Below are 22,798 nucleotides of genomic sequence, written 5' to 3'. Positions count from 1 at the left end.
GCCTTTCTCCCTTTCCTGAATGCTGTCATAAGTTTGATTTTTGTTGGTTGCATGGTAAAACTTAAGACCCACGCCCCTTGTTTTCTGTGGAGGATTCTAATAAGACTCCTTCACAGAACCAAGGAAGGCAGGACACCTCCAAAGTATTTTTCTACAAGGCATGCACACAAGGTTCGGAAATATCATTACCCTTGATAATAGTCTGACCTATCAGACTGTTTGGTTTTCAAGATTCCTATTGTCTATAAATATATTTTTTTTCATTTTGTTCTCATTGTTGTTCATGAATACATTGAATTTACATATAATATATGTCAATATGTCAATCACGTATACCTCTTATAAATACATTGTATTTAAATATAATGTTGTATATCAGGTATGTCATTTATAAATACATTGTCTGAAACCGCCTGCTTAAATAATGATAAGAGTTATGCCCCTTTATTTTTTGGAAAAAATGTCCGTCAAGAAAAATTTTGAAATCCTAACACTGGTATATACATTGTATTTAAATATTATGTTGTAATGTATATACATTGTATTTAAATATAATGTTGTATATACATTGTATTTAAATATAATGTTGTATATACATTGTATTTAAATATAATGTTGTATATACATTGTATTTAAATACATGTATAATGTATTTAAATATAACACTGTATACATTGTATTTAAATTTAATGTTGTATATCACGTTTGCCACTTATAAATACATTGTATTTAAATATAATGTTGCATATACATTGTATTTAAATATAAACACTGGTATATACATTGTATTTAAATATAATGTATATACACTGCATTTAAATATGTTGTATATCACGTATGCCGTTTAACAGTAAAATAAATAGCTACAATAATTATCAAAACAATAAAAATAAATATTCCTAATAACAATAATCTATTCTGTATAATTCTGAAAAAAAAAAAGAAAATATATTAATTTCTATCAGCTCTTTATTAAAATCTTTTATAATACATCTTTAAAAAATGAATAACGCTTACTACAAAACTTCCACTTATAAATAAGAAGGAAAATAAATTATTAAAGAATAACAAATAATGAAATTGGTAATGCCTAATTATGTGACCACACTTTCATCAATCTATTTAAAGAGAGTGAGAGAGAGAGAGAGAGAGAGAGAGAGAAGGGGGGTAACCTCCACTCGACATAAACTAGGTAATTTTGCGACTAAAATAATTTCAATAATTCACTTGCATGTAGAGGTCTTTAGCACTGGGAGGAAACCGGCGACCCTACTCCTTGTCAGGTAATATGGAGGAATCCAAACCACTTAAAGAATGAAGATGTTAAAATAGTATACTTACCTTTTCATCATTCCAGATAGAACTCGAGAACTTTTCCCTAGATTACTGTTCATTTCTTCTAACTGAAATAAAGAAATAATACAATAAGGTTCGTTTCACAGTGAACCCTATATATCAAATAAACCAAGGTCCGTTTTACTATCAATCCTATATATCAAATATACCAAGATCCATTTCACTACGAACCGTACGGAAATTAAATATGAAAAATAACGAGATACACTTATTTTTTATTACGAACAAATTTGAATATATTGTTGACACATGATTTTTAATTGTGGTCTGAAACCATCTGCTTAATTAAAGAGTTATACTCCTTTGTTTTCGGACAAATGTCTGACAAGAAAATTTTTGAAATCCCAACACTGAACCCGATATATAAAGTATCTGAAGTACAACTTATAGAAACATTATTGCCTGGTTTAGATGTTGATGTCATATCTTCTGCTCCAACTGGGCTAATGAAGACGGGCAATCATACAGTGTCTGAAGTACAACTTATATAGAAACATTATTGCCCAGATTAGATGTTGATGTCATAATGAAACAGGGTTTAACGTCTTACTGTCCTGCTCCTATACTGGGCTAATGAAGACAGGCATATGGCATACAGTATGCTATAAAGGAAATATTGCCCAGGCAGCGGCACTTTGGCACTTATATATATCGAATTCCAACTGCCATGGGATCTTTTTACGTGCACACCAATGTATACACAGGACCTCGGTTTTCCATCCCATCTGAACAACTAGACAGCTGTCCTTGTCAGGCCCTCCATCCTGCACCACTGACAAGGGAAACCACGTTGGAAAATCACATTGAACTTTCTCGGCCAATGCAGAGATCGAACATGAGAAATTAAACGCTTGTAAATTGGACAATCATTATCAAAATTGAATGGTCAGCTTTAAACTGGAGACAAGTACAAATTGGATGATTTTGGGTGATTTTAAATGATTTTTACGAATTTTTAAACAAAGATTTGATATTGAATGAATGTGAAAGAAACAAGCCAACATTGAGGCGCTGATGTCCCCTGCCGAAATCACAAATAAATAAATGACACATATTAATTAATCGCACATTTATTTTTTTCAAAAGTATCGAGCAATCAAACTATACACTAAGTTTCACCACTCTCTATCAGATAGAATCAAGATTATCTTGTCCCAAAGCATCAACCAATGAAATTGATCAGCTCTGCTTAGCTTCAGCTCGAAATATTAATCATTGAACTCAGTCAAGACATTCACCTAATGAACATCTACATCAAGTTTAAACATTCTACCTCAATCAAAAGCAGAGTTGTTATGTTCCAAAGTCTTGACCAATCAAATTGCTTATCACTCCTTAACCTAAGCAGAAAATTCTCACCATCGAACTAAGTCAAGGTAATGATATAATGAATCTATATTTGGAGTTTCATCACTCTCACTTCATTATAACCAATATTATCGTGCCCCAAAACATCAACCAATCAGATTGCTTACCGTAAGCAGACAATGTTCATCATTGAACTCCCTCAAGGCATTCAACTAATGAACGCCTACACCTAGTAACTTAATTAGTAACGTAAATTGTAGAAGGCGTAAATTGTATCGGCTAGAAGGCAGAGCCGATACAATTTACGCCTTCTACAATTTACGTTACTAAAGTAACTAGCCTACACCATGTTTGAACATCCTACTTTAATTAGAATGATAGTTATTGTATTCCAAAGTCTCGAACAATCAAATTACTTATCGCTCTGCTTACCCTCAGCAGAAAATGTTCATTATCGAACTTAGTCAAGGTATTGATGTAATGAAACTTTACACCAAGTTTCATCACTCTCACTTAATTAGAACTAAAGTTATCGTGTCCCAAAGCATCAACCAATCAAATTGCTTATCTCTGCTTACCCTAAGCAGAAAAGCTCATATTCGAACTCCATCCACGCATTGACCTAATAAATACTTACACCAAGTTTGAACATTCTAGCTCAATTAGAAAGAGAGTTATTGTGGCCCAAAACGTGTGACGGACAGACAGACAGACAGACAGACAGATGGACGAACCCATTTTAATAGTCCCCTGCTTTCTTCGAAAGGCGGTGGTCATTAGTGCTAAATACACAAGATTAAATAATACCTGGGTTACAATGTAAAATTATTTTTGTCTCAAAATCACTGAAGTATTTTGTAGACAAGACATTGATCCCCCCCCCCCCCACTCCCAATTCCTTTCCAGTACAAATATTATAATTGCAGACAAAAAAACTTTTTTTTGCTGAACACAGGTGACCTAAATATCCTTGAAGTACATATATTTATTATTATTATTATATGAACCTCTACATCACATGAGTGAAACATGATACATGTATATATTTCATTACACATCAACTACATATAATAATAAATGTTTAAGGGGTGACGCTACCCGAAAAATGCTTTCTGAAATTCTAAAGCTAGTGAATTGAAGATGGCACAAGAAGTTAGGAAAACTAACATTTAAAAAAAAAAAAAAAGATGTTGCCAGGGTAACACATTTTTTGGGAAATGTATGAAAAACATAGGTACGCCATATCTCTGGTACAATTAAAGATAAATGTCTAATTTTCGGACTGCTTATTCTTTAATGATAACCCCAAAACCAGACAGAGTTTTTCTCTACAATTTTTATAGTTTCTTGGAAAATGGTGTTTGAAACAATTGCCTCACCACAATATTTTATCTTTGGAGAAATATTTTGATAACTTTTGAAATATTAATGATAATTCAAATTGCTTTTTGTCTGATTCTGTGATAGATATTAGTTTATATATCCTGCAAATTTGGCTAATATATCTTAATTAGTTACAGAGATATTATATAGTGTACCTACGTTTTTCATAATTTTTTCCCCCCAAAATGTGTTACCCTGGCAACAACTTATTTTTATAGTTTTCCCTTGTTTATTACATTTTCTAACTACTTGCACTATTTTCAATTCAATAGCTTTAACACTTCAGAATAAACATTTTCAGATAGCCTCCCCCCTTCAAATAGATTCATACATGATAAGAAACACTGCCACAATGATATCCAAAAAAAATAATTTTATATAAATCATGTGATATCCCAGAAAAATCAATGAGTAACAATACTCTGCAACCATATTAATTCTGTTGCTAGGCAACAGATAAACAAAGTAATCTCATACTCATATATTATCTTAGGTGTGAAAATAGTAATTATCGATAAAATTAACAGACGATCCAAACATCTCTGCTCCATAGTTGATTTTAAAATGTAGGTTGCCAGGCCACAAATCAGTGTTTACACCAACAGGGCAAATGACGATGGTAAAATAACAGACAATCCAACCATCTCTGCTTAATAGTTGATTTTAAAATGTAGGTTGCCAGGCCACAAAACATAAAATGAAATAGGGTTTACACCAATAGGATAAATGATGATGGCCATATTATGAATGGAATATTTACAGCCTACTTTGAGTTTGTTTTCTAACCGTCAGCCAATTAAAGCGGAAATTGCAAATTTTCAAGTTATATTTTTAAAATGTATTAAAATAAAGCCTTAAAATAGATGGTATCCATAAACAGTCCTACCTTGTTAAAGAATAATCCTATTAATCCTATAATTCGCTATTGCCAGCTGAGAAATTGGCAAAAATATCATTTTTAACTTCAAATTCCAACGTTGGAAAATGGCTGCCCCATGTTGTCAATAGCAAAACAGGGGAGGTAATTGTGTTGTTATTTCCTGTGTCATAGAATTTTAAGGGTGGGAAATAATGCCCATGATCGTATAATAGTGATTTGATAACCTATTGAGCAAAAGACATAGAAATAATTATGTTTTGACTTTCTTAGAAAATTTGAAATTCTCGCTTTAAATACACAGATTATGCAGAGAAGATATGGTACCGCTATTTTCCATATCTAAAAATATTCCCATGGTAGTAGGGGGGTCGCTGTGGATCAGGGAGAAGGTGCTGGCTCGGGGCTGACTTGGGGTTGACTCGATAACCTAGAGGTCCTGGGGTTTGATCTCAGTGTAGCTTGAGAAAGTTCCTCAGGTTTACCGTTGTGGTTGACGATTGTCAGTGGTGTAATATCGGCAATGAGCTTTATTAAGAAATCTAAAATGTCAGTAAATTGAAAAGAAATGGGGTTTAACAGCCTACATTTCTGCTAAGACAGGACTAAAAGAAATGAAATGGGGTTTAACATCCTACTCTTCTGCTCGGACTAGATTAATGAAATAAAATGAAATAGGCGTTTAACGTCCTTATGTCATACTTTTCTGCTCCGACTGGGCTAACGAAGAGCGGTCAGTCCATTAAACAAGAAGGAAATGAAAAAGAATTACATTAAAGAAGTAATCAATTAGTTATTACTCACCCTATTACGTGAACGGGTTATTTGTTGTCTCTGGCTATTTAAATTCTCTAACATATCAGTACCTATTTGTTCTAGAAAATATAAATAAACATAGGTATCCTTTAAAAAATTCAAACACTTGGCTCAGAATGAAGTAATTTTACCGAAATTTTCAATATATTCCTTGTTCATTATCTATTTTTAAACTATTGTAGTAAGAATGGTCAGCTCGTTATCTAAATCTCCCAGAATGCATCTTTAAATGCTTGCATTAAATGAAATGGGGTTTAACGTCCTACTGTTCTGCTCCGAACTGGGCTAATGAAGACGGACATACGCCATACAGTGTGCTATTAGGGAAATTTTGCCTGAACAGCAGCACTACGGTCTACTCTTATATCGAATTCCAACTGTCAAGGGATCTTCTACGTGCATGCCAATGTGTACACGGAACTTCGGTTTTTCGTCTCATCAGAATGACTAGACAGCTGTCCTTTTCAGGCCCTCCGTCCTGCATCACTGACAAGGGAGAATCACGCCAGAAAATCTGGATGAACTTTCTCAGCTAATGCAGGGATTGAACACCCTTTTGAAAGCAATAAACTACTAAAGAATTATCAAATTAAGTGAATGGATCGAGATTGGGGGCCGACATAAATCATTCCACTGACCTGTTTCTAATACAACTTTATAACCATGATCCAATCGTTTTGATGATCGTTCTAATCTCTCCGAATTGTCTAATAATCTGGTTCTCTAAACAAAACAAACAAACATTTGTTTACATTAGATATAGTCTTATATTGATGTAGGTCAGTCCAACATTTGTTTACATTAGATATAGACTTATATTGATGTAGGCAGGTCCAACATCTGTTTACATTAAATATAGTTTTATATTGATGTAGGCTGGTCCAACAATTGTTAACGTTAGATATGGTCTTATGTTGTTGTAGTCCAGTCCAACATTAGATATGGTCTTATGTTGATGTAGTCCAGTCCAAAATTTGTTTAGGTTAGATATAGTTTTATATTGATGCAGGCTGGTCCAATAATTGTTTATGTTAGATATAGTTTTATATTGATGTAGGCTGGTCCAAGTCGTCCTGTGGATTTTCTCCAATAATACCTCGGTAGATTAGATGATGAACCAGAACAGAAATTTGAGTCTGACACATGGTCAAAAAAGGTTAGTGCTAGATGATAAGGCTGGCTCAATTTTTCGTCATAGGTCATGAGATGTAAACAGGGCTAGGGTTAATCCCAACCCTAACCCTGGACCTAGCCTCAATGCTTACCCTAACTCTAACCTACAATCTCGCCAACAATCACGTGCCCTAACCTTATTCACATCTCAGCGACTTTGACCAAAATTGAGCTGGCCTTAACAAATAGATTTAGCCGGTAAAAACCTCAAACATCCCATGATATATCTTAGTAATTCTATATAGAAATCTATGTCATTTCTTAATCAGTCAATTTATTTTTGTATTCATGTTTAATGGTAGAATAGGCCTCACCTGATCCTCTGAGTCGTGCGTATCCTCACCCAGTAATTCATCACGATTAGCATCTATTCCAAGCTTTGCTCTTTTCTAAAATACATAAAAATAATAGAAATTACAATAGATAGTTATTTATAATAATAATTTGCTTGCGCATAGGGGTCTTCAACAGTGGGAGGAAACCAGAGGAACCAGGGAAAACCCATGAGGTTGGACTCACTGACAATCCTACCCCTGGTAAGGTGCAAGCCAGGAATCGAATACACCACATGATTCAAAGACACACAGAGGCGTAGCCGTGAAATATATATTCGGGGGGGGGGGGCAAATAAAATTATATAAAATGTTGACAAGGGAGAGTGTGGGAGGGTCATCCTCTGACTGGGGGGGTTTGGGGGGCTACCTCCATAAAGCTTTTTTGAAGTTTCAGTCTTTTGTAAACACTGTTTTGGCACATTTTACGGGGTTAAACTAAAACATCACACCAATACAATTTAACTAATCCTAGTAATTGTTGCAAATAAATAGGACAGGAGTTAGGGCCTACTATGTAAATTTTGGGGGGTCCAAGTATATTCAGACCCCACCAGAAAAACAATTGTGACGCCCATGAAGATACACCTTATGATTTAACATGCATGCATTAAACCATTGGGCCACCCAACCCCCCTAAACCAAAAAGAAACCTTCCAACTCCTATTAAAGCGGAAGTTCACGACAGACGTTCCCTTACCAGATCTTTTTGTAATTTTCCCATTTCTGTTTTATAACTTTTGATTCTGGTCTGATATTTTTTTCTACTTTGTGGATCGTGATCGTTTATTTCTAAGTCCATCTGTTCAAGCTACAAGAGAAAATAAACACAATTTTCATTAATTTTGATAATTTAATTCAAACACTGGGGTAGATTCATTCCTCTGCAGAAATCAATTTAATAAAAGCCAAAATTGCATAGGGGTCTGACAGGCATTTTTCCTGTTCCCTGATCTCCCATTCATTTATAGTGAAAAAAAATGGATTGACTGCTCAGGGCAAATGAAATGACATAAAATGGAGTTTAACGTCCTACTGTTCTGCTCCGACTGGGCTAATGATGACAGGAATACGTCATACAGTGTGCTATGAGGGAAAATTTGCCCGGACAACGGCACTAAGGCCTACTCTTATATCAAATTCCAACAGTCAAGGGATCTTTTACATGCACGCCAATGTGTACACAGGGCCTTGGTTTTCCAGGCCATCCGAACAACTAGACAGCTGTCCTTGTCAGGCCCTCCATCCTGCATCACTGACAAGGGAAAACCACATCAGAAAATCCTGATAAACTTTCTCAGCCATCGAACAAGGAACCCCTGGCTAGCGAAGTGTCTTACACACTGAGCCACTGCGGCTCTCTCAGATGATGATCAGAGACTTGAACTACTTACCAACTCACTGGCTTCATCAAACAATTTATCGGCCTGTCGAATGTACGTCTGTTTTTCGGCTGAAATTTCCATAAGAAAAATTGATACTGGTAAATATATTTCATCAAGATACATTATGGGAGACACAATGTAAAGTGAATTTGCTGAACCAGGATTTTAGCAATTGAATTTTCGGCCTAGCCTCAATCATCATAATTACTAAAGTCAGTATGATAAAAAATATGGTCTTGATTATCCATTTCATGATTAAATCATGAATGAAAGTTGAGCAGCAAATCGGATATTAATCGACATCAAGAGTTGATTATGGTCTGGGTAAGTTAATTAATGTCTAATTAATAATTTAGATAACATTTCAGGCCCAAAGAAAGACCTGCAATAGGCAGATTTAGCTCTTGCATAATGTATGTTTAAACGAATAAAAATTAAACAGGTGTGTATAGCTAATAACAGTGTGCAATTCGGAGTCGGTTAAAAGCTTGTTTAAATAAATGTGTTGTTTTTTAAAAGAATATAGAGATGTGCAATAGGGCCTAACTTATTACTAAATGGTTATGAAATAAGCGATGAAATGAGAGTCAATATCAGTACAATGTAGGTCACAGATACTCTTTGTGTTAACAGTTAGTGATGGTCTTGTTGACAGATAGAGGCTAGGTTGAAGGTAAATGGTTTTAAAAGCTTTGGACCAATGCATAATTTTACGATCTGCCATGGACAGAATCTGTGCGAAAATTAAAATGACAGGCCCTAGAGAGATTGTATCAGACAATGTGGCTCAATTTGTGTCAGACAATCTCTGTGACAGCTTCCATATTTCCAGGCTTGATTCATACAACTGCAAGGTTATATTTGCATGTAATATGTATTGGTAGGCCCTGTCCATATTATTATTAAAAAAAATAATAATTGATGCAAATGTAAGAACGTAAGTTTCTATCCTATAGACTTGCATTTGATCCAATTATATAATACATCTCTATTAATAAAAATATCACAGCAGGAGATTCACAGCAGGAGATTCACAGCAGTGTCGAACTTGTGTTGGATTATAAAGTAGTAGCTGTCAGATGTCAACAATGACAGCATTGATTGAATCATATTCATTGATTGACTCATTTATTACGTGAATATTTTCATAATTCAGACCTAATTATACCGGGAATACCTATAATAATTTGAATAATATTGTTTAAATGAAATTTCTTTAATATTATACCTCCATGAGAATTAGAAATACGACCAATATTATATGTAATATCGGCTGTAACGCCAGAATATTGTTGTTCATACGATTCTAATAAACTAGCCATGTTTTCGTTTTTAATTCCTGCGACCTTCACCTTAACGGTACTACTACGTCACATGTCAACTTCCGGTCTTTTCCGCTTCCGTTGTATCCAACAAGGTGATGATTTTCTAAAAGAAGATTTTAATCCATTTTCATCGCGTTATTGAAATAAATAATTCACTTAATTTCTATGTTTTTACTTTCCTGTATGTTCAGACTATTTGACAGGCCATATTTTTCCCTTCTAAAATTTGTAATTATTGTGTAGAATTGATTTGACAATCGATGCCCGTACTCACTTTCAGCATGGTGTACTGAATTGCTTTTCATAGCCCAAACGAAAAAGGCCTGTTGTTATCGGAGTTTTTCACTTCTTTTGCATATAAAAGGGATTTATTTCGTGCAAGAATCGGGGTATGCATACACTTTGCATGAACTCGACACATACATAGCACCACTAGCACCGCCCCTGCTTATTTTAGACTTAGATTTTCATGTAATTTAATTTATAATTCGACGGTTCTTCTACTATAGGTCTTGAGGTTATTCAGCAAAATCACTCAGAGGAGTACATATCCTGAAAAAACAATTCCCACCCGGCATAATCCAGGATATTCTAAAAGTAATCATATCCAAAGTTATGGAATTTTAAAATTCGAGATTGACGTCAATAATCAAATCAAAATGCTCTAACAGTCTATGATGCTGCTTTGGTGGATTTGTGTAACTCGTGTTACCACTATGCTAACAAGTATGGGCTCGTCTCAATGATATCTCTGCCCGGGGCTTGCCATGAGACAAGAGAAATTACTGGCATCTCGCGTAAAGATAAGTTTATGTGAGTGTGAGTGATTAAGTGTCAACTTAAAGTACCTAAGTCTCTAACTCAATATTAGTGTGACCCACCATAAATACATATCTCCAAATATCTCGACAATTACGCCACAATATTTATATATATGCCTAGCCTCAAATCAGTTTCACACAATTATAGTCACTAAATAAACGATCATGTTGTACTTAATAAGCTATGACCATTAATCATCTATAAATAATAGACTGAAAACTGGTTCCAAGTGTCGTCCATAACATCCAGACACTTTTGAGTAAAAGATAGGTTACGTGCCCTTGTTTTGAAATTAGTCTCGCTTAACCAGTCTATCAACCATTCTACGTCTGATTGACAGGTCCGGATAATCAAGACTACTTTTTTACGAAACATAACAGAGAGCTAGAACAAGAAATTGAATTTAGAAATAAGCACTTTAGACAACTCAACAATTGTTTTAAGAAACTTGTAAAAGTAAAATGAAACTACTGCTAGTATCATGTTCTTGTCTAACCTGAGTGTTTCAGAGATATTATTTGTACTAAACCAAAAGATGCGGCTCTTAACGGTACAGTTAATGATAAAGCAATTTAAAAAATAAAACAAACGTAATTTCTAAAGCTGCTGTAATAACCAAGAAGCTAAATTTTACTGCTATTCAAAATCGTCAACAATAGATTTTTTACCGGCTGTAATAGTTGATATATTTGTAGAGAATTGCACGTGCCATGGCTATTTATCGACTCAAAGAGAGTGCGGGGTAGTCAGAAATCAGTTCGAGACACGCAACTGAAGCGTGCACATTTAGCCGTGTCGAGACCAACATTCTGTAGACTGCACGGGTCACCCTATCAATATCATCCAAAGTCTTGCACGTTGAAAACACGAATTATTTGTCAATTCAAATCAACATTGATGTTGTGATCTTGCCGGGAAAATGTAGGCTTCTGATATCCAATAATTAAGACAAAATAAACCTTTTACTATTGGTACATGTATTGTGTACCATAGTGCATTTTCAACGTTATTTGCAACAAGTGACCAGAAAGAATGAGGCTAGACATATTTCACAACTCTTGTCAAACGGTGACGCCATATCTTATCTGGAGAGCATGCGCAATAGACTGGAATAACCAGACGCTAGAAATAGCCATTCGTTTGAGACTCCTGCAATATTTCGCTGGACATAAATGATTTGAAATTAGTCAGTACGGAAACAATTGAATGTAAATCAGTTTATATACAATCAGATTACATTATTATATGTGCTGCGACCCATTAGGGTCAATTTCTATGTCCCAAATATTAGCGATTTAGCTCCTTAAACAGCCACTGAGAGAGAAAGTAATGAAAATTCGAGCAGAATTCGTGTGTCTATACATGGAACTCACTATTGGAGCACTTGTTATGATCTCCTTTTATTTTATTGGCTGATAAAATAATTTTTCGTGCACCGCCAACTACCGTATTAGTAAATATGAACGTCCACTTCCACTGAGGGTGATAAAGCAGATCAGTCTTTTATATATCTTAGCACACAGGCAGGTGTCTCTCCTGTTTGAGGAAACCGAGTACATGGAGTAAATCCACGAGGTAGAGAAAGCACTCTTATCTCCAAGCCACATACGTTCACATCAGGTATTGAAACCATGACCACAAGCCTGAGGTGACCTGCCAGCTAGAGCTTGAAGTGTGACACTCTAGACCACTAGGCCATCCCACCCCCACACTGTTTTGAAGACGATCTTTGTTGAGTCTGGGTTTTCAAGACTTAGCAGCCATAGAAAATGTCATTTCTATTGTAGTAACTCTTCACATAGTGCTGTAAGGTTTGACATTGTGTCAGTGACATGGTTTCGATACAAACTAAAATTCCCTGCCCAACATCTGGATTTTCTTCTGATTCTCCAATTTTCTCTCATTCATAAAGACATTTTTGAAATAAAATTTATCCAGAAATAAGATTTTGTATCAAAGTGGATGACGTATTTCCGTCCCCCGCCTCTCCCCCACCCTCCTGCCATATAAAGCTATGAAATGATAACAAATTGGCATCCTTTAATCGATTCTATATTTGTATTTCAGATGGTGCAACGTTTAACTTTAAGACGACGATTGTCGTACAACACCAAGTCAAATCAGAGACTTCCGTAAGTTGATTTTTTATTTTAAATGGTTAAAATGAAATATAAAGAGAAACTTGAGATCTCCAGTATTAATTTGTACTGAATAGCAAATTTAGACATTTTCTATTTCTTTTCTAAACGCTCTCCAAGTATTAAAACCAAAATTGGTTCAGCAAATTTATGTCATTTCTTACAAAAAATATTAAGTGCATGCGCGCCCTTAAACAGTCGTCGTTTGTATTTTAGAGGAGAGCCGGAAAAAGCTCCCTTAATGAACAAATTGAAAAAATCGCTCCCATAAAAGAGCTCTCCTAGTCATATGTAGCTCCAACCAAAAAAAGATCTGCCTTCCCTTAGAATTGATACACTCAGGAAGAGAAAAATATGATTACCGTAAAAAGCTCTATCATCATTACTAATTGAACTTAGAAATTTGTCTTCTTTTTTTTCATATTTTGATTGATGTGAAATTACAGTGTTCGAACTCCAGGTAATTTTGGGAATATTTTTTTTATTTTATAAATGGTGGTAGGCAAGTATTAAGGTTAACAGACAGGGAAATAACAAAACGCTCAGCACAATTGAAGTCCTACATCACAAACTTTAATTTTGTGTCCGAGGGAAACATGGTTGAAGTTTGAAATAGAAAAAGGTCGTAAAATAACAAGTTATTGACCTTACAAGCTGAAATTTAGTTGGTGGCCATCTCTCATTGTCTTCTGAAACCCCCTGAAGAACTGCTCTTCACATAAGCCGAAACACAGTGGAAAAACTCATATTAATTTCAGATTGAATTGGGGGGTCACGGTGGGATGGATGCTGGCTCGCTAGCCTGGAGGTCCCGGGTTTTGCTTTCCGTGTTGTCTGAAAAAGTTTTTCAAGATTTTCCGGGGTGGTATTCCCTTATCGGATGTCTAGTTGTTCGGATGGGACGAAAAACCAAGGTCCCCTGTACACATTGGCATGCACGTAAAAGATCTCTTGACAGTTGGAATTGGATGTAAGATTAGGCCGTAGTGCTGCTGTGCGGGTGAAATGTCTCTCATGGCACACTGTATGGCGTATGCCCGTCTTCATTAGCCCAGTCGGAGCAGAGCAGTAGGACATTAAACCCCATTTCATTTCTGTATAAAAGTAAACTTCAAGAAATCAAAAATTGAATTGAGATTTTATATATACCCACCGACTTTCTCTGTATGGAAGTAACACTGTAACCTAGGTATCATTTAATCTTGTGTATCTAGCACTAATTTCTTTCCCATTGGTTTAATATCCAATCTTTGTAACTTTCAAGAACTCAAATTGAATGACATGTTTTAATAATTGTTTTGATTTTGTATTTTAGGTGGTAAAAAAGTTTATATCTACACCAAGAAACGAGGCAAGGTTCCTAAATGTGGCGATTGTAAACAGTCATTAAAAGGCGTAAGTACTACTAGTAGAAACATTGTAATATACATGTAAGCCAATTATGCCAAAAAACCCAGCTGTCGAGTTGTTAGAATGGGACAAAAAACAGGGGTCACGTGTACACATTGGCATGCACGTAAAAGATCCCTTGACAGTTGGAATTCGATATAAGAGTAGGCCGTAGTGCCTCTTGTCAGGCAAAATTTCCTTCATAGCACACTGTATGGCGTAAGCCTGTCTTCATTAGCCTATTTCGGAGCAGAACAGTAGGACGTTGAACCCCATTTCATTTCATTTTTTTATACCAAAAACAATTAGGGAAGAATTGTCTCCGGTCCATTCTAAAGGTCACCTATACTTCAGTCCCCAGTGCGAAAGCCACAGTGGGTCAGAAGACCTTGGCTCACTAACTGGGAAGTATCGGGTTTGATCCTCTATATTCCAGCTGGTTTTCTGATGAGTGATCTCCCAAGAGTTATACTTCGTCTTTAAGTGGCAGAAGAGGGAGCCCTAAATAGGAGATCGAATATTCGATCCCTGCATTGCCCGGAAAATTTCATCTAGATTTTCCAGCGTGGATCCCCCTTGTCAGTTATGCAGGACAGAGGGCCTGACAAGGACAGCAGTCTGGTCATTCGGATGGGATGGAAAATCGAGGTCCCGTGTGCACAAAAGATCCCTTGACAGTTGGAATTCGATACAAGAGTAGGTCGTAGTGCCGCTGCCTGGGCAAAATTTCCCTCATAGCACACTGTATGGCGTATGCCCTTCTTCATTAGCCCAGGTTAGGAGCAGAACAGTAGGACGTTAAACCCATTTCATTTCATTTGACATAATCTAAGGCTTATAAACTATTATTACCATGGATATTTCCCTTATAACTCTATAAGAGACAGATGTTTTGTTGTCATCTTTATTTGTATTGACTATTAAATAAATATATTTTTATCTTTAATCAATATGGTGAATGCCGTCTTCATTAGCCCAGATCGGAGCAGAACAGTAAGACGTTGTATAAAACCCCTTTTCATTTCATTTCTCCTAAATAGGAGATGCGGTGGCTGACAAGCCAAGAGGTCCTGGGATCTGTCACATTGCTGGCAGAGAAAGTACTTGAGAAGTTTGCAGTATAGTTCCCCTTGTCATTGGTACAAGATGGTGGGTCTGGGAAGAAAAAGGGTCTAGTTGAAAAACTGAGGTCCCATGACCTAATTAGTGGTCAACTCTATATGGATGGTCGAATGGTTAGCGAGTCATTGATTCAACGTGACAAGTAGTAGGGTGGCCTGTCCAACCTCATGGGTTTTCTCTGTGTCCTCCGGTTTCCTCCCACTGCTAAAGACCCCTACGCGCAAGCGAATTATTGAAATAAAATTGAACCATATCTCCGCCTATCCTGGGACTGTCTGTCCGTTATACCCTCTCTCTCTCTCTCTACCCTTGAGGGGTGGAATGTTGGGTTTATCTTGTAGCACACTATATATATTATCTTGTAGCACACTATGAGACGTACATTTGCCTCCATTAGCGAATTGTCTATTTTTACTAAATATTTTAAGTTACAAGTCGAGAAGAGTTGAAAACTGCATTTAAAATATTTTATTACAGTTGAAACCATGCCGACCCGTTGATATGCCTAAAATGTCCAAGAAACGAAAGACAGTTAGCCGAGCTTACGGTGGTTCCAGATGTCACAGATGTGTCAGATCTAGGTCAGTTGTTTAAATATGTTTTACAAACGGGTTTTTCCTTTGGTAGAGCTTTCAAGGAGAATGTGCTGTAATATAGCTGGCACGTTATTGAACATTTTGACGGATAGTAGACAGGAATGTTGCTGCCTGGATGAAATTCACCCTGAAATAGGACATGTATTCATTGAAATAAAAAATATCATCTTAATCTCAAAATGACCAAAGTATTGTACTTTACCATTTCATGATGTATGCAATGAAAAGTAGCATTTATTTTAAATGGATGATTGTTAATAATCTAGTTTGAGAGATTTTCTTTAACTTTTAGGGTCTTTCATTGTTTCATCAGGCATGGTTATGATTCCCCGGTTATAGGTGAGAAGGAGTAGAGTCGCCTGTCCAACCCTGTGGGTTTTATTCCAGGTCCTCCGGTTTCCTCCCAGTGCTATAGAGCCCTATTCGCAAGCAAATTATTGAAATAAAATTCAACCATGTGTTAGTCTTAAAATGACCTAATTTGTGTCAAGTGGAGGTTAAATACCATCTCTCTCTCTCTCTCTCTCTCTCTCTCTCAATACCATGACATTGCATGGTCAGCAAATGTCTGGGTATTTTTGAATTTATTCAATGAAATGAAGTATGATCAATATAAAATATTTGTTTTGTATTTTTAGGATTCTCCGAGCCTTCCTTATTGAAGAACAGAGAATAGTTGTCAAGGTTTTAAAGGCACATAAAGCTGGCAAAAAATAAAAATCATAGTTGTACAAAAATAAAAAAAAATATTTAAAATTTATTTTCTTTGGTGTTTATAATTTGAGCAGATGTCATTACTGAAGTCTGTACGATAAAAAAAAAACATAGTCTCGATCATCCATTTCATGATTAAATTATGAATGGAAGTCGCGCAGCAAATGGGATAATAATCCAGTAAATATCGCAGGCTAGCGATGCCATCGAGAGTTGATTATGGTCTGGATAAGTTAATGTCTAATTAATAATTTAGGTAACATTTCAGGCCTAAAGACCTGCAATTGGCAGATTTAGCTCTTGCATAATGTATGGTTAATATAACAAGCCCATAGTCGACTCTTTAGACTATCGAATGGCTTTGATACTGCACCCATTTAAAAGTTTAATGTAAAATAGATAATCGAGACTTTAGCTAAAAGAATAAACAGTAAACAAACGACTCTACATTTTGTCAATACTTTCTTCCAGGGCCTCCACTTCAAAATTTTCCCAGTCGGTCATTTTTCACACAGTGAAAGTGGTGCTATTTTTAGCACATAATAAAAGGCACAAAACACGCTATTGAAATGTCAATCGGGTTTAATTGGGTCAAGGACAGTCCCACAGAAATTCAATGTCACATCGACATTTATACCAACCCACCCCCGTAATAAATACAGGAACACGTGTAATCATTTATTTATTTATTTATACATTCATAAAATATAACAATAACAAGAAACATTCCTTATACTATTTTTTTACTTTAATTACGTCACCCGTATTACTCGTCGGAACTCTGATGGAACTGTTGTGGTTTTACATCTTTAAATAGTCGATCTTTGTGTTCAAGTGACATTTTATGGTCATTTTAAGCAGCGTGCTCTACCAGAGCCGACTTTCTAAATTTCGTCTTGAGACAAACAAGTATATTCATTTTCAGTGATTTTTATACGCCCACGTGGTCGTATATTGTCATCGCCCCCGTCCGTCTGTCCGGCGTCCACAATTGCTTGTGGACGCTCTAGAGGCTAAAGTTAATATCCGATTGACTTTAAAATTATTCAGTGTTTAAGGTCATGAGACGAAGAAGCCTATTGATTTTCAGCGATTTCCGATAATTACTGCCAGAGTTATGGCCCTTGATCACTTCAAAAAAATTTTTGTGGACGCTCTAGAGGTCAAAGTTAATATCCGATTGACTTTTAAATTTATACACAGTGTTAGGGCCATGAGACGAAGAAGCCTATTGATTTTCAGCGATTTCCGATAATTACTGCCAGAGTTATGGCCCTTGATTACTTTGAAAAATCTTGTGTGCGCTCTAGAGGCCAAAGTTAGTATCCGATTGACTTTAAATATATACACAGTGTCTGAGGTCATGAGACGAACAAGTATATTGATTTTCAATGAATTTTTATGACTTGAACAGCTAAATCCATGATGTTAAAAGTTTCCTATACTAAACGTTAGCATGGGGCAAAACTTTATAAAATTCTAATGGTTTTCTGATAATTACTTAATAAGTTGTTACTCTTAATCTGATTTTAATGTATTGTAAATGTTTCATTACCGAAAAAAGTAAAAATATGTGACAACTCTTGAGTGCTTGGGCGATTTAGCTGCTGTGGGCGTATGTTTCGTTGCCTGGCAACCTATCTTTGATAATTTCAACAGCTAAATCCATGATATTAAATGTTTTGTATACTAAACGTTAGCATGGGATAGAACTAAATTTTATTCTAATGATTTTCTGATAATTACTTAATGCATTGTTACTCTTTAAAATCAGATTTTAGTGTATTATAATTGTTTGATTACCGACAAAATATGCGACAACTCGTGTTAATTGCCTTGGCAACCTTGCTGTTGTGGGCGTGAGTTTTGTTGCCGGGCAACCTATCTTTCACTATCTATTTTGAACTAAATTTGTTATAGCAAGAAGGCCAGCCCTTCATCTAAATCTTACATAATAATGCTTCTTTAACCTCATATTCTTCAAGCAATGGCCCGAAAAATCCCTCTCCGGCCATTGCTGGATTGACTTCTGATACTTGAGCTTTTGATGGAGTGGGTCTATTCTTCCCATTCAATCAAATCTATCCAGCAACACGACAGCCCTTCCTTTAATCTGGGGTCTTCCCTAAAACTTTGATTTAAGGTATTAAAAACGGCCAAAATACTGTTCGTCTCCAAACAGTATTGTTTACATTGTATCCGTATTGATAAAATCGTTTGTCACTCAATTAGTTTTTCTGCAATATTCTGCTATGCACTGGTTAATTGGGCATAATAAAATCGTGAGTCATGACATAACGTTATGTAAATATATTTGGTTCAATTTGGAGCTCTGTTTAAAGCCTAATGATATTGCTACGTAGTTAGCTATTGATTGTTAATCGGACTATTGGCCGGTCGTAATTTGGAACAGAAGTTTGCTTCTATTACAGCAGTATTTGAGTGGGATTTGGTCTAATCAAATGAAACACTGTGAGGAATATGCGTTAACCTCTTATGTCAAATTTTTCTTGAATCTCATTACAGAACATTCTAATCAATCAAAAATGACCGCATGAAACATTTTACCATGCTTCAGAAGCCACAAAAGTGGTACTGTGTGATAGATTTCTCTAAGCTGAAATCGAACCGAGTTTGACACCGGAAATTGATATATCCCACCGGAAGTCTATGAAAACCACTTCCATTCGCTTTAAGTGTATCATAGATGGAGTCGGCATAATGACAGAATCCAAGAATGAACTTCAGGACATGAAAATCCAACCACTATTGGCGGGGATAGCCATGGCCTCGGCCAGAGGGCCCCGATTTCAAAAAAGAGTCGGAAAATTTGGACCCGACAATTATGGATAGCTTGGTCCCACATCAACCTAAAACAAAAAAAAATTGCAAATACTATACTGTATGAAACATTTTCTATACTACAGACTTCAGAATGTTCAGATCCGCTTTTATTCATACTCCTTGAAAATCCTGGAAAAATGAAAATGTGATTTCCAGTACTGGAAAATCCTGGAAAAACAAGATTACTCGTGAAACTCTTTGAAAATTAACATTTGTGGTTCCGCTATATATCAGACGTGTTATCTAACCTATGGTTTTGTTCATGAGACTCACAAATTCGCGACCCTTCTCACGGAAAATGGTCATTTTATTATGACAATGCTTTTACTTTCACAAAAGGAGATAACTCCCTTACTTCCGTTTCATAAATCGACCTCATGATTGGTTGAAATTAACCAGAAAAGCTAAATCCGGTAATATGATTGACAGCCCAACTTGTGTTTTTGATTATTATTGTTTGGAATAAATAAATTATATTGTAATGGTGCATGAGAGTACCTGATAAAATAGAGACCTGTACAAGGTTCTTTCCATTACTGTCATTTACCCCCATGGCTAGTAGGCCCAAACGTCTATGCGATTTTGACAATTCTCCCGCGAAGAGAAAACATTTCACGCCACGGAAGCCATTGACTGACATATTTAGCCAACTTTCAATATACGATATTAGATTACTTTTTCATCTCATTATATTACTAGCGATAGTATTATATTACTTTGATATCGATCTCAATACATGCAATTAATCTGACTCAAAAGTTTTCGAAATATAAGCGCAATTATCGTTTCAATCTGTTTCACAGAGGATTACGAAAGTCTTTAAATATATCTGTAAAAGACGACTGCCTTCAACACGTGACGTCTCATCACGCGGCATCAATCATTGACTCAATGGCGCGTGCACTGTTAACGTAAGACTTTACTGGTTCGGGTGGAATGGCGCCTTTTTCTCATTTTAATACCCATTTACACTAAATAGGAAATAAGTTTTACCTACAAATACGTCAAACGTCTTTATTTATTTTTCTAATACATAAAAAAAATGTTTTAGAATTTAATTTGTCGGAGGAAAAAAGTATATTTGTGGCTTATTAAGTCGCATCGATGTCATCCTTATCAGTGATTGTCGCGGCCTAGTGAATATTCAAAGACCTTGTCTCGTTTGTCCAGTACCGTTGCTGCGATAATAAACAATCTACACACTACATCTTTCAACACTCATAACTTCGCTTATAATAGAGAGAGAGAGAGAGAGAGAAATGGGGTTTAACGTCCACTCGACACAAACTACGTGATTTCCTTGTCGACCCTACTCCTTGTCACGTACAACCGGGGATTCGAAACCACGCCAGTTGACTCAATGACAGATTTTATGATACAGCGCGAACACGCTAACCATTAGCCATCCAACCCCCCTCGCTCATAATAAAGTAATATATTCATTTATTTACCATTTTCAACTATATAGCATGAGCGACCAGCTCTTTTATCGAAACCTTACATTTAATAATGATAACCTCTAAATATCAACAGAAGATAATCTTCCGGCTTGGATCCAGTCACGTTAAAAATAGGCTGATAAAAAGATTTCAGCAAATACCTATTTCGTTTCGTTTTTTTTATAGTTCAAAATTTCGTTTTACTTGTCTTTACTACACTAGGACCCGAAAGAGTTGTTATATAACCGCGGTCTGGATATACAAGCGCAGGTGGGTCCAGGTGGAAGGCCCAAAATGGCAGTATAAAATGTTCAAGCGGGGGGGGGGGGGGTCCAGGTGGAGGGCCCTAAATGGCAGTATAAAATTTTCAATTATTATTGTTTCCATGAAACGTGTAAATTTAAACTTTTAGTTGCTTGGTGTGATGAAATTGAATTTTAAAATCGGGTCTAGATATGCGCCACACATCAACAATTACACAATGAATAGAATAATTATTGAAAGAGCGAGAGAGAGAGAGGGAAAGAGAGATGGGGTTTAACGTCCACTCGACACAAACTAGGTCATTTCGGGACTAACATATGTTTCAATTTTATTTCCATAATACGCTTGCGCGTAGGGGTCTTTAGCAGTGGGAGGAAACCGGAGGACCAGGAGAAAACCCACGAGGCTGGACAGGCGACCCTACTCCTTGTTACATAGAACCGAAAATCGAAACCACGCCAATTGACTCAATGACAGACTTTATGAAACAGCGCGCACGTGCTAACCATTCAGCCATCCAACCTCTCCTGAATAATTATTGAACAGACAGCCATAAGAGATTCGACTTTCACAATATCAGCATTTTAATTGCCTAGATAACATTTATCGATATTTTAATAATGTAAAGTTAATATTAACTTGAAGGGCTGGGGTAGACGAGTGATCGGGTTACTAGAACTTCGAGTCTAATGTCCCAGGTGTATTGCGGGTTTTTTTTTCAGCTGAAGTCACCCAAAATGTTATTGACTATTCTACATCGCCGCCCCGATCTACAGCAGTCGCTCGCCCGCGTGACAGGGTCTAGGTGAAGGTGGCGCTTTGCGTCACTGTTTTGAGTTTTTGAGCCCAGTTGAGTTTGTACCCCAACCCCCACCCCTCCCCCCACTTAAACCTGTTAAGTATGTACCGCGGCTTTACGATGTTTCACACGGCTCACAATTCCTCGGCGTCGACGGGAGAAAACCCCTCTTAACGATATAAATATATTTTTTTGTTTTTTTTGGGGCCAAGGGATCTTCATTCTCAAGCAGAATCAGGGTTAAGTCTCCACATCTACACTGACCTAGGGTGATGGACATCTACTTTGTGGTATTTCCTATATATAGTTTTATAAAAATATATGATATACATTAAATTTACATACAAAGTTGGTTTGTGGCACTGGTTGTTGTTTTTGGCGGTGGTGGCGCTGATGGTCTTCTGTGGATGGAGCTGGTGGGAATTTGATTAAAACGCAGATCCTATTTTCGTTTCGTTTTTAATAGTTCAAAATGTCGTTTTACTTGTCACCACAACACTAGGATCTGGAAGTGTTAGTGCTAAAACTAACCATGGGCCTAGCCCAAAAGCTTACCCTATCCCTAACCTACAATCTCGCCAACAATCACGTGCCTAAACCTTATTTACATCTCAGCTACCTTGACAAAAATTGAGCTGGCCTTAACAAATAGATTTAGCCGCAGTGTAGGCAATCGAAAGTATAAAAAAACGAAACGAATTATAGATCTTTATTTT

The 22,798-nt window shown here is 36.3% G+C and overlaps 2 protein-coding genes across 3 annotated transcripts; one reads left to right on the top strand and one right to left on the bottom strand.

The window, feature by feature from the left end:
* Nucleotides 1-704: 704 nt before the first annotated feature.
* Nucleotides 705-10,012, bottom strand: LOC126809766 (vesicle transport through interaction with t-SNAREs homolog 1A). Of its 2 annotated transcripts, XM_050534528.2 has the most exons (8): nt 9,859-10,012; nt 8,640-8,698; nt 7,946-8,056; nt 7,228-7,302; nt 6,379-6,463; nt 5,729-5,799; nt 1,342-1,403; nt 705-928 (listed from the first exon to the last, which is right to left on the bottom strand). In XM_050534528.2, the coding sequence occupies exons 1-8, from the start codon at nt 9,950-9,952 to the stop codon at nt 832-834; spliced, it is 654 nt and encodes a 217-aa protein (XP_050390485.1). In that variant the 5' UTR covers nt 9,953-10,012; the 3' UTR covers nt 705-831. The 2 variants fall into 2 exon arrangements, with proteins under 2 accessions (XP_050390485.1, XP_055954511.1); XM_056098536.1 differs by lacking the exon at nt 705-928 and having other exon boundaries at nt 1,338-1,403.
* Nucleotides 9,977-16,782, top strand: LOC126809767 (60S ribosomal protein L34). The gene is made up of 6 exons (XM_050534529.2): nt 9,977-10,047; nt 12,845-12,909; nt 13,362-13,375; nt 14,231-14,310; nt 15,904-16,007; nt 16,661-16,782. The coding sequence occupies exons 2-6, from the start codon at nt 12,845-12,847 to the stop codon at nt 16,737-16,739; spliced, it is 342 nt and encodes a 113-aa protein (XP_050390486.1). The 5' UTR covers nt 9,977-10,047; the 3' UTR covers nt 16,740-16,782.
* The last annotated feature ends 6,016 nt before the right edge of the window (nt 16,783-22,798 follow it).

The sequence above is a fragment of the Patella vulgata genome, chromosome 2 (assembly GCF_932274485.2).
Source record: "Patella vulgata chromosome 2, xgPatVulg1.2, whole genome shotgun sequence".
In the NCBI taxonomy this organism is placed as follows: domain Eukaryota; kingdom Metazoa; phylum Mollusca; class Gastropoda; family Patellidae; genus Patella; species Patella vulgata.
The sequence above is the reverse complement of the archived record's forward strand: the minus strand, read 5'-3'. Positions and strand labels throughout refer to the sequence as shown.

Excerpts from the sequence above, each read along its gene's own strand:
- LOC126809766 (XM_050534528.2), bottom strand. The coding sequence starts at position 9,952 with ATGGCTAGTTTATTAGAATCGTATGAACAACAATATTCTGGCGTTACA. Across the intron at positions 1,404-5,728 it reads TAACCCGTTCACGTAATAGG|TTAGAAGAAATGAACAGTAA; the intron begins GTGAGTAATAAC and ends TCTTTATTTCAG. Across the intron at positions 929-1,341 it reads CTATCTGGAATGATGAAAAG|AATTATACAGAATAGATTAT; the intron begins GTAAGTATACTA and ends TTTTTTTTTCAG.
- LOC126809767 (XM_050534529.2), top strand. The coding sequence starts at position 12,845 with ATGGTGCAACGTTTAACTTTAAGACGACGATTGTCGTACAACACCAAG. Across the intron at positions 14,311-15,903 it reads GTAAACAGTCATTAAAAGGC|TTGAAACCATGCCGACCCGT; the intron begins GTAAGTACTACT and ends ATTTTATTACAG. Across the intron at positions 16,008-16,660 it reads CACAGATGTGTCAGATCTAG|GATTCTCCGAGCCTTCCTTA; the intron begins GTCAGTTGTTTA and ends TTGTATTTTTAG.